Source organism: Schistocerca piceifrons, chromosome 7 (genome assembly GCF_021461385.2).
Source record: "Schistocerca piceifrons isolate TAMUIC-IGC-003096 chromosome 7, iqSchPice1.1, whole genome shotgun sequence".
Lineage (NCBI taxonomy): Eukaryota > Metazoa > Arthropoda > Insecta > Orthoptera > Acrididae > Schistocerca > Schistocerca piceifrons.
In genome coordinates, this window is record NC_060144.1 from 349,847,781 (window position 1) to 349,863,478 (window position 15,698).

A 15,698-nucleotide genomic window follows, 5' to 3' on the forward strand; every position below is an offset into this window, starting at 1 on the left:
CATAAGTTTCAACTCCTGGGGTACCTCTTTCCCATGATCAGTATTGGGCATATAGTAACTAATGGGGAAAACAGACACAGAGGAAATTATACGATACCAGAATCAAAAATGTTCCAGTAAACGTAAATCGGCATACGGGTCTTTTGCAACGTAACTGTAGATGTGCTGTTACGAGCCGCCACTGGATTCAGTATGACGATTGACACAGTGAGTATAATTGTATTTAAAATGTTATTTAAAATGTAATCCTTCCGATTAACTTCCTACGTCACAGTCCTCGATCGTCACTCATGGCAGACCGTAACATTAAATAAAATAATGCTTCTTACTTTACACAATACAATTTAACGTACATATAGTACCTATTAAAGGAGACTGGTGCGTCATCCTTGTATCTGAATACAATACTGCGTTCATGTCTGCAGTGAATTAGAACCAGCGGTCATCTCGCAAAGCTGGAAAAGCTGTAGAATTCGCTGCTCCATTTCTTTAATTGTATGGACGGAAGTGCTGTCCACGTCACGTTTGTGATGACTTCAGGCAGAAAGGTCCAGAGGATTGAGGTCAGGTGATATCTTATTCTACAGTTCTGGCACGATCTATTCATCTCGTATCATACTTGCAGGTTAGTCGTCCTCTCCCCCAACAACAAAGTACGTCGTTGTACCATCATGTATGTTCCACAAAGCCCAACGCTGCGCAAGAGGAATATTCTCAAGCAATTCTCTGAGATCATATCCGAAAGTCCCCTTTAAAGTTTCCCTGGAATGATGTGTGGTCCAATGAGACGATCATCTAGTAGGGAAGAATGTTGTACCTGGAGGATGAGGATAGTGCATCCATCAAAGAATGTTATATCCTGGTCCGTGAGGTAGTCTAGTGATCGATTTAGAATCACTAAGTAATGTGCCCTAGACAACGCCAAAGCAGTTTCTGGCATTTTCATCTGTTTTTGATGTTGTGAATATGACTTTGCGTTTTGTGCATCGTTTGTAAACATTAATAATTTTACACCTTTCGTGCTGTATAACATATCAAAGCTGTTTGGAATATATTAGTAATTCTTCAGTTACATTTTAGCGAGTGGAGTTCTGTACATTTTTAAAAATAGTTACATAACTCGCAGACGGTTATGCTATACTTTGTCAGTCATGCATCACACTGTGCCTTGAAGAGAGAGAGGCCTTATGCTGTGGAACATGGGATAGTTGAGAATAAACTGAGTTGCTTTAACGACTTAGCAATTTTCCCTGTCTAGAAAATGTATATATGTGTTACTTATCAATACCTTTTAAAGTGTTTGTACCTTGTAACAGAGTTCTGGTAATGCCTCTTCTTCATTTGAGATCACTTATCGTATTGCGTAGCAGAGTAATGTAACACAAAGACTATGACATACAGTAATGACAAGGTTTTCTAGATATCAGTACTTTTAAATTTGGACAGAAAATTTGTTCCTTGATATGTGATCATGCTGGACTTAGGAATAATTTATCCACAATTGGAAAAACCTATTATTATAGATTTATATAATTTCAGGAAAGGTCTGCAACACATACAAAGTGAGCAGTATCATTTCAAAATGGAATAACAAAATATATCAATTTTCTGTTTGAAGAGTGTTTCTAACAGTAACTACAGCACTCTTATTTACCCCTGCTCACACATTCAGCGGCAAATGTTGTTCATACGGTAACACGCTAACAGTAACTGAGTTTACATATAATCTGATTCTGATTAGATGGGGACTTAATCGGAAAGTCTGTATTTCATACATTTTTTCTAACTACGAGAACATTTGATACTGATGTCAGTGGAGGTCCGTAGCAACACATTCACAATTACATCACAAACGGCTCTTTTGCGGACCCACGTTCACTACAAAGTTTGTATGCCTAGTATTGTACACTTTCACCCGTGCCAGTTCTCAGCATCACACGTCATACGCTGCATTGCATGCGTTATTGCAGTTCATCTGTCACACACAGTTGCTTCACTAACCTTTTCTTACTGTATGCTTCCGTGTCCACGATCGGGGTCCAACACTCGATATCATGTATCATTTTCTCAGTCTCCTTTCATTGCGCCAACTGAACGATGACATCAGTTACCTTTAATGAGAGGTAGATAATTAACTGATGTTCCAAAAATACTGAATGCAGACAATTACATAACAGATTTACTAGCCTCAAACTACACCAACACCTGTATGAAGTGTTAAGGGCTAATCTCAACTTTTTGCTCCTTGAGATTGTTCGTGTTGTGTGATATACGCGCCGTTTTTGCGTTAGTATATCAGCAGGCTTACTACAGGCACCTGGTGTCAATGGTTTTAGATGCGCCCAATGGTGCTAAGCGTGTTGCTAGCTTTCCTTTCTACGGGCAAAAGAACTGCTTTCGACGTCGACATTTCATTTAGGTAGTTATTATCGTGCCCATAGTTCTGCAACCGTGCATGACTCTAGCTGAAGAGTTAAATTTAGTGCAAATCGCGAGTGGTAGCGTTGACAGAAAAACAACAACGAACTTTGAAATCAGACTCACTTATGGTGCAAATTTCAAACTCGCAGTGATTGATTCTACGAAGAGTATATTAATAGAGACGTTTTCAAAATATATCGTTAAAGAAGTTCTCAACATATGTTTTTTAATTTCAGACCACGTTGAAAATTATTCTTCTCCTCGGACAAGGTCAAAAACTTCAATAGAAAACTCTAGACTTTCTGTGCCACTGTTTTTATTCGCGATTGTGCTGCAGCGCGTGAAAGCAGTGCTGCGTGCCCATCTCTCTAGTTGTTCGTGAGAACAACATACTTTGGCACCAGTGATGAAATTATTGACAATTATTAAACAAATACTGGTAGTCGAGTTAACAGTGATATCAGTAAAGACCGTAATTAAATAGCTGGTACTTCTGAATAATTTGTATATGTTACAACATAAATAATGGAATGAGTTGACAGTGACATCTGTGACGACTTTAATTAGAAAGCTGGTACTTCTGCATAATTTGTCTACGTTACAACATAAATGATGAGATTGACAGAATCCGTATAGTGAACCGTTTCCGCGACATAAACTTTTCTCGACTGATTCTCTCCCATTCAAACTAAGAGTGCTGTTTATACTCAGCTGCGGTCTAAGGCGCTGCAGTCATGGACTGTGCGGCTGGTCCCGGTGGAGGTTCGAGTCCTCCCTCGGGCATAGGTGTGTGTGTGTTTGTCCTTAGGATTATTTAGGTTAGGTAGTGTGTAAGCTTAGCGACTGATGACTTTGGCAGTTAAGTCCCATAAGATTTCGCTCAACAACAACATTTATTTTCAGTTACTGCTTTTATTCGGGACATTTCGTTACGTTTTAACCACTTACTACTACTGAACACGCGATGCAAGAATTGTGAGAAAATTATTTCATTTGTTTTGTAACTACCAGTTTCTGCGCTTCAATGTGCCATCTTCAGGCTGTAATTGATGCTAAAGGGGCTGACATGTTCTCTATATGTACCGCATCAGTGGCCAATGTAACTGGTTACTCTATGTGAAAACTTTGGTGTCAGCTACTTGGAGACCATCTGCAGCCATACATGGACTTCATATGACAAAAAAGAAAGATGGAATTTGTATGGATGACAATGCGCCTTGTGACTGGATCACAGTTGTTCGCGACTGACATGAAGAACATTCTGGATCATCTGTGCGAATAATTTGGGCGCTCGGATAGCCCAATATGGGACATAATAGAGACGTCAAATCTCGCAGAAAATCGTGTACTTCCAACACTTTCTCAATTATGGACGGCTATAGAGGCAGCATGTCTCAATGTTTCTGCAGGGGACTTCCAACACCTTGTTCAGTCCATTCTACGTCGAGCAGCTGCACTACGACTAGCAAAAGGAAGCCCGACGCTATATTGGGAGATGTCCCACGAGTTTAGTCACCTGAGTGCATATTCACTGTTAACAAATTTCTGTTTTTCAGATATACTTTACCTGCTGTTGCACGTCATCAGTTATTTTTTGTCGCCCAAATTTCAAAAATCATCCATTACCTTTAATTTCTCAATTCTTAGTCTAATATCCTCACTATCCCCTGATTTAATCCGATTAAGTTCCATTACTCTTGTTTTACTTTGTCGATGTACACATTATAACCTCCTTTCACGTCACTATTCATTCCGTTAAACTGCTCATCCAAGTCTTTTACTGTCTCTGACAAAGTTACGTTGTCATCAGCGAACTGCCAAGTTTTTCACTCTTCTCCCTTAGCTTTAATCCCTTCCGAAATTTCTCCTTTTGTTGCTTCACAACTTATATGATGCGCGTTTCGAATAACATCAGGGACAGTCTATAACCCTGTCTCACTCCCTTCTGAATCACTTTCTCCCTTCATGGCTTTCGACTAAAGTCTGCTTTCTGTAGAAATTGCAAATAACCATTCGTTCCAGTATTTTACCACTGCTACCCACAGCATTTCAAAGATTGAATTCCAGTCGTAACTGTCAAATCTTTTCTCTTAATTTAAAAATGTCATTCTTCAAAGTATCTACTAAGACAAATCGTATGTTCTTTATTGCCTCTCGTGTTAGTACATTTCCTCAAAACCCAAACAGATCTTCACTGAGGCCGGCTTCTGTAATTTTTTTTCCATTCCAGAATAACCTAGACAATGCCATTTTGACAAGAACTCACCATACGTTTCTCAAAGCTATTGTAATTACTAGCAAGCTTCTAGATTTGTGTCTGCTCTTCAAGACTGCATCAGGGAGGGGAGAGTCATTTTACACTTTCGTTTATTTTGTTCTTCGCAGGAGACAATTGAAGATGACTCTGGAGGAGAGATATATTTTGCTCAAGTGAGTGCCTAATCGATTGCAAAGGATACGAAACGAAAATAAAAGTGCATAGAACTGCTTTAATACATCATACTAAACGCAATGATGTCTGTTCTTCTCGGCGGGTAATTTCGATTTCTTATTCCATAGGTTAAGGATTGCGGTGGTGGGACTGGTACAATCTAGACTTTGGGGCTGTACCTCACATTGAAATCTGCAGTAGTCCAACTGAGGTGTATTTAAAATGTTTGATAGGCAAACCAGTATTTAGATGTTGAATCCATCATCAGTGGCATCTGGGACAGAGAAAACATAAAAATCTATGGATATTGATATCTGCAAGATTATAATTAAATACATAACATCAAAAACACAAGTTTACTTACGTATCATATATCTCTCTATCAATGACGTGTGTGTTAATTACAAATTCTTTGTTAAGTTTAAATCTATGGTCATCAGATGACATACAAACTAAACTAAAACTAAACTCCTCCCGAACAGGCCATGAAGGCGAAACGGTACCGACCGGCCGTCGTGTCATCCTCAGCCCATAGGCGTCACTGGATGAGGACATGGAGGGGCATGTGGTCAGCACACCGTCAGATGGCATATAGGCATGCGAGTATTTAAAATGTACCTACAACCATGTCTATGTCAGTATTGTGGGAGATGACATCTGCTCTACTTCACAGTACAGAGGTTGTCACGTATGTTACTGTTGTCATGCCTTCTTAAACGTTATTATTTCTTGGTCGCATCCGACACAGCTGTCTTACAACGTAAACATGGAAGACATACAGGCCGAAGGGTCCATATTTCATATCTCTTGTGAGCAACTTATTGTGTAGGATGGCCGTAATGCAAAATCTGTATCTACCACATAATTTGGCTGTCATTTCGGTCTTGGATCCATTGGAGACGTAACGAATCAGTTCAGATTAGGTAATTTAGGAGACGGAAGGGTCCATATTTCATATCTCTTGTGAGCAACTTATTGTGTAGGATGGCCGTAATGCAAAATCTGTGTCTACCACATAATTTGGCTGTCATTTCGGTCTTGGATCCATTGGAGACGTAACGAATCAGTTCAGATTAGGTAATTTAGGAGACGGATGGAACTCTGAACTGACCACAACACTGTTAAAATTCCGTACAGGCATTTCCATCTTATTCCGTGACACGGTTTGTTGATTAAGGATGCTATCGATGTGTTTCTTCATATGAATGTACATTTCAATATCATTTAATGTGTTTAATAGTATACCTTTTTTGCCTTGCAAAGAAAGGTGACTTTTTTTTAGTGTTGTCGTTATCAGAATACTTGTATTCTCTCAAGTGTGCACTGCATGTTGAACGATTGGCTTCACTTACGTTAACATGTTGTCTAAAACTCGTTTTGAAGTAAGCCCAACATAAAATGCTTCACGTACTCACAAATAACTTATAATTAACACAGATATTGATAAAGGGAGGAAAGTTCAAAATGGTTCAAATGGCTCTGAGCACTATGGGACTTAACATCTGTGGTCATCAGTCCCCTAGAACTTAGAACTACTTAAACCTACTTAACCTAAGGACATCACACGCATCCATGCCCGAGGCAGGATTCGAACCGGCGACCGTAGCGGTCACGCGGTTCCAGACTGAAGCGCCTAGAGCCGCACGCCCACTCCGGCCGGCGGGAAGTAAGTAAACTTACGTTTCTACTTTTATGTATATAAATTATGTTGCAGATATCGATATGTATACAGTCGTTTGTTGTCCTCTGCCTCAGATGCCGCTAACGATGTGTTCTACGTTCGCATACGGTTTGGCTATAAAACATTTTAAATGTAACTCAGCGTGTTCAAAAGACGTACTTTAACAAATATTTACAAGCTGTGGAACGCCAAGCATTCATGATTATTTAATTTGTTGATGTTTAGGTTCTGTATAGGACATGTCGAAAAACATCGGGGCTAAAATTATTCTGACATTAGAGCATACTAAGTTGATAGAAATATCTTGAGATAAGGAACTAAATGTCGGCAATGAGTGCTTCAGGATGTGAGACAAATACCTATTTTTTATAGAATTACTTGCTATAATCTGTTATGGAACTAACATTAAGTTAAACTCGCTTACAGACTTCGTGGCCTACCTGGATCAGATGACCAAGACGTACTGGCCGCTGTATCGAGTTTGGCTTGGTTTTCAACCAGACGTACACGTAGTCAAACCAGAGCACATCGAGGTAAGTTGGAACGGAATCGCATATTTCATTATGGTTATTTATTGTATCCATGACAGTCCATGGGGTTCTATATCCGTGAAATACCTGCCCCAGGAGAATGCCATTAGTTCTTCATATGAACAACCCCTTCTGCATAATTCAAAATTTGTGCCCTCCTACATGGTTTTCTGATCAGTTGCAATGCAATTTGCGACAACTGCTTCTCTTGCAAAGAACGCGTATTCAAGTGCGAAACCCTCAGAGTCAATCGACAGCGAGAACTGGAGTGATTATGTTTATAGGAGACTAAAATGGGCCCATTTATTTCAGTAAACTAAATAGAGGTTTCAGAACTAAGCTTCCATAGTGCCTGAAAACGAAAAGTTAATAGTTAATGTTCGCTTTCAGTTAGACTTATGGCAGCGATACATGAAATTTCAGTGCGCAAAATCTGTTTAGAACAGAAGTTGCTTCAGAAAGCAACAGACAGATGTATCTTAGGGAATTACTAGAACAGTCGGAGGAAAATATGGATTACTGAGCACATGTGCTTATGAGTGTGATTAGAAATAAACGGTAGTAGACATGACACGTAGCCTGGCGAAATGAGACATGCGCTCCTTTACTAGATTCTGAGACAGAGGAAAAGACCGCGGCGAAGACTTAATGGAATGTTTTTGTATGGATGTAGAGAAGATGTAAGAGCTGTATGGGCGCGAATAAATGAAGAAGTCTAGAGGAGGCTTTTGTGTTCCTCTCGTAAACACAATAGTCGATAGCCCATAAAGAAACTTAAGCTTCCCCCTAAATATATAGCTAAGATAGTGCTACATTTTGTCCACTCACTTACCACGCACATCAGCAGAAACGATGGGAAAAATTCGTGATGGCGGATATACAGGATGTATCTAAAAGAGTCATATGGTTTTAAAAAATCATAACTATTATGTTATTTGAGATATGTGCGTGTCGGAGAGGGCAAACTCTGGAGTTTTACACAATTACCGATATGTAGCAGCAGTGTGCGCCCACTTCAGTTCTAGTAAAAATGATGTCAGGATGACAGAAAGCGTTTTCTGTTCTACGTTTAGCGCAGTGCAGGTCAGTAAAAACTGTTCAGCGCGACTTTCTTAATAGGTATGGTGCGGATACTCGTACGGCACAGAGCGTTAGACGATGGCATGAACAATTCCAAGAAACAGGTTGTTTGTGTAAAAGCAAATCGCCAGGCCGTCCCCGAGTCTCTGACACTTGTCGAACCCGTGCGCCATAGTTTCACAAGGAGTCCGCAGAAACTCCGTTCGCCGCGCAGCTCGATAGCTCAACATGACTCCTACATCTACATCTGCATGATTACTCTGCAATTCACATTTAAGTGCTTGGCAGAGGGTTCATCGAACCACAATCATACTATCTCTCTACCATTCCACTCCAGAACAGCTCGCGGGAAAAACGAACACCTAAACCTTTCTGTTCGAGCTCTGATTTCTCTTATTTTATTTTGATGATGATTCCTACTTTTGTAGGTTGGGCTCAACAAAATATTTTCGCGTTCGGAAGAGAAAGTTTGTGACTGAAATTTGGTAAATAGATTTCGCCGCGACGAAAAACGTCTTTGCCTTAATGACTTCCATTCCAACTCGCGTATCATATCTGCGACACTCTCTCCCCTATTACGTGATAGTACAAAACGAGCTGCCCTCTTTTGCACCCTTTCGATGTCCTCCGTCAATCCCACCTCCCACCTGGTAAGGATCCCACACCACGCAGCAATATTCTAACAGAGGACGGACGAGTGTAGTGTAAGCTGTCTCTTTAGTGGACTTGTTGCATCTTCTAAGTGTCCTGCCAATGAATCGCAACCCTTGGTCCGCCTTCCCCTCAATATTATCTATGTGGTCTTTCCAACTGAAGTTGTTCGTAATTTTAACACCCAGGTACTTAGTTGAATTGACAGCCTTGAGAATTGTACTATTTATCGAGTAATCGAATTCCAACGGATTTTTTTTGGAACTCACGTGGATCACCACACACTTTTCGTTATTTAGCGTCAACTACCACCTGCCACACCATACAGCAATCTTTTCTAAACCGCTTTGCAACTGATACTGGTCTTCGGATGACCTTATTAGACGGTAAATTACAGCATCATCTGCGAACAACCTAAGAGAACTGCTCAGATCGTCACCCAGCTCATTTATATAGATCAGGAAAAGCAGAGGTCCCAGGACGCTTCCCTGGGGAACACCTGATATCACTTCAGTTTTACTCGACGATTTGCCGTCTATTACTACGAACTGTGACCTTCCTGATGTCTGTCTGGCGTGTGTTGAGGCAACGTTTACACACTAAACCATACAAAATTCAGCTACTGCAAGCTCTTCGTGAAGGTGACAAACAACAATGCTCGGAGTTCTGTAATTTCGTTCTTGGCAGGATGGAGGATGACAGTTTTCTTCCACGCTCATTGATTAGTGACGAGGCAACATTCCATTTAAATGGAAAGGTGAACCGTGATAATGTGAGACTATGGGGTACGGAAAAACCAAATGAAGTTGTGCAACAGATTTAGTATGTTTTGTGAAGTTTCATAGGAAAGGGTGTGTGGCCCATTTTTCTTAGCCGAGAACACTGTTACAGGAAGATCAAATCTCGATAAGGTTGAGAACTTTCTTTTCCCACAGTTGCAGAATGATTCGATAGATTTCATTTACCATCAGGCACCGCCACCCTGGCCTCTCTAATTGTGGGAATTTTTAAATCAAAAGATTACTGAATGATGGATCGGTTGCACTGAACCAAATGATTGAGCCTTACGTTACTGGCCTCCAAGATCACCTGACTGTATGTGATTATTTCTTGTGGGGGCTTGTACAAGATTCTTTATATGCCTGCGTTACCAACAACAATGAATGAATGGAGACATAGCATCATAGAAGCAGTGGAAGCTGTAACTCAGGACATGCTCTCTGCAGGGTGGGAACAGTTTGAACACTGCACTGACATTCGGCATGCATCTCAAGGGGACATACTGAACACCTATGAAAAGGTATTAAAAACTTATTGAGTTCCCAGTTCATCAAAAAATAAACTTCATTGTATGTGTTTCAGTTTCAGAAGTACAGATGTGCCAAATCGGTTGATCCTTTTTAACACACCCTGTACTACTTGAACGCTATTCGGACGCAAGATGGCACAATATAACTAGTTATCCTGCCTAAAAATGAAAAGAAATAAAAAAATTAAATGCGCTAATTTACAGTAGCGGTGTGTCCTTAATTGTGTCTCAGTATGTAGTGGAGCGTGGTCTAGGTTATTAAAGTGTAGAATGGCCACCAAAACCATTTTTTAATTGAACACATATAAATATGTATACGGAGATTGAACAAGTGATGTATGGTCTGACGTAGTTTCAGGTCGTCGTGTGAAGATTTCCGCTTAGTACATCAAAGGTTCGATTCCTATTCTTTTTGGTTCCTCGATTTGTGCTAACATCACGATTTATCTCATTTGCTAGTATTACATGATTTACCACGTCGAATTTGCCTATCACATTACTCATATGTCGTGGGTTCGAGCCAGAGAGATTGTTTACCTGTCAGTTTTCGCAAAATTATTTCAACTATCATTAGGGAAATGAATAGCGCCCAGAGGCTGTGTTATGTTTTACGCTACGAAACATTTCGAAATTAAAGGCTTCTTGTGTTGTGTTGAGCAATAACATTGTAAATTGTGTTCAACTGACAATACGTGTGTATTAGTGCACTGATGAACATCGGTTGGCATTGGTTGGTCAATGGTAATCATATACAGTGGTCCACAGTGGCAGGGGCGGGATTGATTCACTTAAAGGTTCTACCACGTTACGGTGAGTGGAATGTTGCCTTGGTTTTCAAGATTTATTCCGAAATTTAGAATATTATTAGCGATGGATAACAAGTAAATATCCTAGTTGACGTCAAACTAATAATGTCTTATGTTTGGTAGATGGTTTGAATGTCTTGGTCAGATATAAAGATCCGTGATTAGGATCGGAAGGAGATCACTTATGTGGCCAAGGGGATTAGATGACACAGTAAATCGGGAGTTGGGGAAATGTTTTATTTTGGGGCCGAGTGAGCTGCGAAATGTGTGTTGGAATCCTCGCTGTTCATGCTGTACTACAATGCCCTTGCAGACACTACTAACAGTAACCTCAATTACCTGTAATGAAGTCTGAGAGAAACTGCATAAATATTCATCCAGATGTTGATTAGATTTCAGAGTGGTGTCATGATTGGCAACTTGCTTTAAATGTTCAGAAAAGTAAAACTATGCACTTCACAAAATGGAAACACGTAGTACCCTACGACTATAATATTAAGCAGCCACAGTTGGAATCTGCAACTCATACAAATACCTAGACATACCACTTTGTAGGGATATGAAGTGGAACGATCACAAGCCTCAGTCGTGACTAAAGCTGGCGCTAGACCTCCGTTTATTGGTAGAATACTGGGGAAAGCAAGTAGTCTACAAAGGAGGCCGCTTGCAAATCTTACGACCCATTCCAGAATATTGCTCAGTTGTATGGAACCTGTGTTGTATCTCGGGTGGTCACAACAATATTCGTAGACTAGGGCGCTGGCCCCACTACAGGATATCAATAGACAGTGCTTTAATTGAATAATCAAACACATGTACTTATTGACTGAGAAGCAGTCATGTAGAACATAGCAAGCATGTCCAATCCCTGAATAAGGAGTTTTGTCAGCTAAACAGTAATCTACCTTTTTAGCTACCCTGGTTCTCGTAGATCTAACTAACTATGACGTCGGCAGTCGCTGTCCCATGGAGCTGAGTTGTCAAACTGAGGAAATGATCTACACTGATGAACCGGCCCCCTGATCTCTGCTGTCAGTGTCCTGTATGCAACTCCCGAAGAGGCCATTGGTGTTGTGTTCTCTTTTTGGAGAGGGGACGTGTGGCACCTGATTTGTGTTTACTGCCGCACTGGCGCCACCCCTGGCGTCCACAGGTATCGACTGTCGCGCTGGCGTTCTTTTGACGGCCAGCACATGAGTGGTGTCGTACGATGACACCACAACCTCTACCAGATATGGTTAACAGGAGATACGGATACACTGTATGACATCACGAATGGTCACAGGTTTATTCGATGTACGGGAGAGTGTCACTGAGATACTGAAGAAACTGAACTGGCAGATTCTTGAAGATAGATGTAAACTACCATGAGAATGCCTAATTACAAAATTTCAAAAACTTGCTTTAAATGACTCTAGGAATATACTACAGCCCCTTACTTATCGCTCCCCCAGGGATCTTGAATAGAAGATTACACTAATTACAACACGCCAAGAGGCATTTAAACCAACATTCTTCTTGCATATGTGAATGGATCGAGAAGAAACTCTAACAACTGGGACAATGCGACATACACTCCACTCTTCCGCTTATTGCCCAGTACAGAACCCCTCCAATCATCGAGTAACACGTTAGCATCATCTTCTAGCGCTCCAGCTATGTGATCAATCAATTATGCTTAACTCAAAGAGAAAGTTACTGCTAAATGTAGTCTGATAGAAATACTTCAGTATTTTCTATGTCAAGCTATATGTTAATGTTCAGAGACAACATTCCTGTACTGTACAAAAAGAGGTCTTCTTATTGATGTTTTAATGCAGTTAACTAATACTTTATGTTATAATTTTCACTTGGTCTCCTGCTGGAGCAAGCCAAAGAACCCATCGTTGTACTGGCGAGTGTATTTTCGTCTGGCACAAAAAAAGAGCTTTAGGATTATGGCAAGATAGTGAATAGCTCCTGCAGTCCAGTGGCGGCTGAAACAGACCACTCTTATTGGCCCAGATATAGGCTATGCTTACAGCAGGAACACATGAAGGCTTTTTTCTGTCAGTCAAAAAATTGAAGCTCCCTATTCATTTTGATTGTTATTTAAAGCATCGGATCTTAAAGTAATCAGTCGATGGACCAATATGGCCTTATTTTCTATGAGCATTGTTTTGACTGTCCTTGCATAACATGTCAATTACTTGCAAATTGGCGCACTAATTACTTATTAAGGTTCCCAGTTTAGTTTTTAGACTGGAACGCTTCACATTCCTTAGTCTGTATTATGTTAAAAGTTATATTGCCATACTTGGAGAGTATGCGATCATAAATATAAAGCAACCTGTATAAATTCAGACTCATTCCTGAAATTAACACAGAGCTAGGTTTTAGCAGAGAGCAAATATTAAGAAAAAACGTATTATTGCTATCACACTATCTCTAACATCTCGATAACAGGAGGGATTGTGTATGGGAATGAACTAAGGCGTCTAGTCAGCTGAGATAATGGTACACTTTTTATTGATATCGAGCTGAAAAATAGAGCCAAGAACAGTTATAATGCTTAATGACTTGAGGCAGATAAATATTCTTTAAGATGCCTTTGGTGCTTCAGACTATGTATTTAGCGATAGTTGGAGGAGAGAGGAATTTGTCTGCATGTCCTTTCTACCTCTGATTTCAATAGCTTCATTGGGAATCTGAGTAACACTTTTGCATTCCAATGACATTTGGACCAAAATGGCTTTCCGATTCTTAAACAGGCTGTGAGTCCTTTGTTTCTTTAAATTAAAAAAAGCTAGACTGAGACTGCTTTACTATTTCCTGGTAACTCTAAAATTTAAATCTTCACCCATAGCATTTGCTGCTACCTATTATTAAAGGAACCTACCCTCCAAAGCAGCACAAACTCATTGCACAAGGTCTGTTTACATTAAACAGTATTACCATCAACATTTTTAAATTCCCAAGATAAACTCCTTGTAATTGTGTCCATCCGGGTGCAATGTATGCCAAGATTATATTTAATAGCGTTATTGTCTATTTCGCTCAGTGTGGTGTCCTTTTTGAAGTAAATGACTCATGTGTGCACTCTCTCCATTTTTCAGAAAATAATGACCAGCAGCGAACTGATAACAAAGTCACATGTCTATCACTTCCTCGAACCATGGCTGGGGCAAGGACTTCTCACTAGCACAGGTGAGTACAGGAAGCTTCAGCATATGTTAAGTAGAGAGTGGTCTATTGAATAGTCCCGAGCACTTAGTTGAAGTTAATGCTGGAATGTCTCTTTTTCACTAGACTGCAGGAGTAGTATGACTAAGAGAGTTCTGATCCAAAGAGCACTTCTGTGTCTAATTTCCAACATGCCAACCAACACTCTAATTTCACAGTTCCCCCAACCAAAAAAATCTCATTTGCCCATACTGATAAAAATAAAATTCTCATTTTCATCAAAAAGTTTTCAAATATATCAAATTTTATTCATTATAGATAAGAACAAAAAAGTCATTTGTGTATAACAAAAACAACTCTCATTTTCTGCTTTATAAATTTTCAAAACTAATAAATTTCATTCTTTATAAAGAAGAACCAAAAAATCTAATTTGCTTACATCATAAAAATAAAATTCTCATTTACTCATTTAAAAATGTTCAAACTCAATATATTTTATTCTTTATACATAAGAAACATCAAACCTAAAACCTCACTGCACTGAACTGAAAACGTTTAAATAAGAGAAACCATATTTCCTTCTCTATTAATACAATGGAAAAAGATTGTGAAGAAAAGCTGAGCTATATAAGAGCTTATAAAATTAATGAAAAGGGAAGTATGGATTGAGTTATAATCATTTAGAAAATTACTTCAAGGACATAGGTTACTCAAATGTAACTGGGGAAGATTATTTCAGATTCGATGATTATTTTAACTGGAAGAAAATGAATAAGGACAGAACTAAAACATAAAACTTTTAAAGAACTTTAATTACTAAACCAAAACATTGAAGAATTATTCTAAACTTAGAAAAAGTCATTTAACTGATCTTATTGTAAATCCTGTTGACTATATTAGTAATAATTTTAACCACAATAGATTTAACAATGGCTAGCAAAGGAACTTCATGAAATCTCTAAAGCAAAAATAAATCAAAAATTCTTCTAAGTTAAGAAAATATCAATTAATCAGATCTATCAAAAAATCTGAAAGTAAAATTAATAATGATAACGATTTGAATAAAATATCTGTAAAACAATATCATCAGACCTGTAAAACAAAACAAAACAAAGAAGTATTCTAATCTTAAGAAGCAAATATTAATCGATCTTATAAATAATTCTAGGAAAAAAACAAAGAATCACAATGCTAATGAGAGTTACATTCAAATATCTCTTCTAAATTAATACAAGTAAATTAAACAAAAAATAATCAGGTAAATTTACCAGGTTTCAATTTGCTAGGTGATGAAGATTTCTTGAAATCAGCTACACGAATTTATACAAAAACTTCTTCTCTTTTCAAGTTTAATAATTTAAGTAATTCAAATTATTTGTAATATTGTTGAACCATAAGAATTTTTTAATCAATTATCACCAAAGTAAATAATTATTAATGCAAGGAAGAGCAATTCAAGTACATATGTAATTTTAAAAGGAAATATGAAATGCAAGAATTTAATTTTAAAAAAATCTGCTCAAGTTCTATTAAGAACAACTGATTTACAAGATTATGCTCAAAAATAAATGAATAATCTATTCAGGAAAGTGTAAGAAATGCAATGGAAATAATGTGGTTGATCTTT

The 15,698-nt window shown here is 38.7% G+C and overlaps 1 protein-coding gene across 1 annotated transcript in view; it reads left to right on the forward strand.

Annotated features, from left to right (window-relative positions):
- The window catches only part of LOC124805072 (cytochrome P450 4C1-like), a 111,862-nt gene that overhangs the window by 22,998 nt on the left and 73,166 nt on the right, over positions 1-15,698 (forward strand). Inside the window, exons 2-3 of the mRNA XM_047265499.1 lie at positions 6,960-7,066; positions 14,005-14,095. Of these exons, the coding sequence (XP_047121455.1) occupies positions 6,960-7,066; positions 14,005-14,095 (198 nt within the window). The remainder of the gene's footprint in view (positions 1-6,959; positions 7,067-14,004; positions 14,096-15,698) is intronic.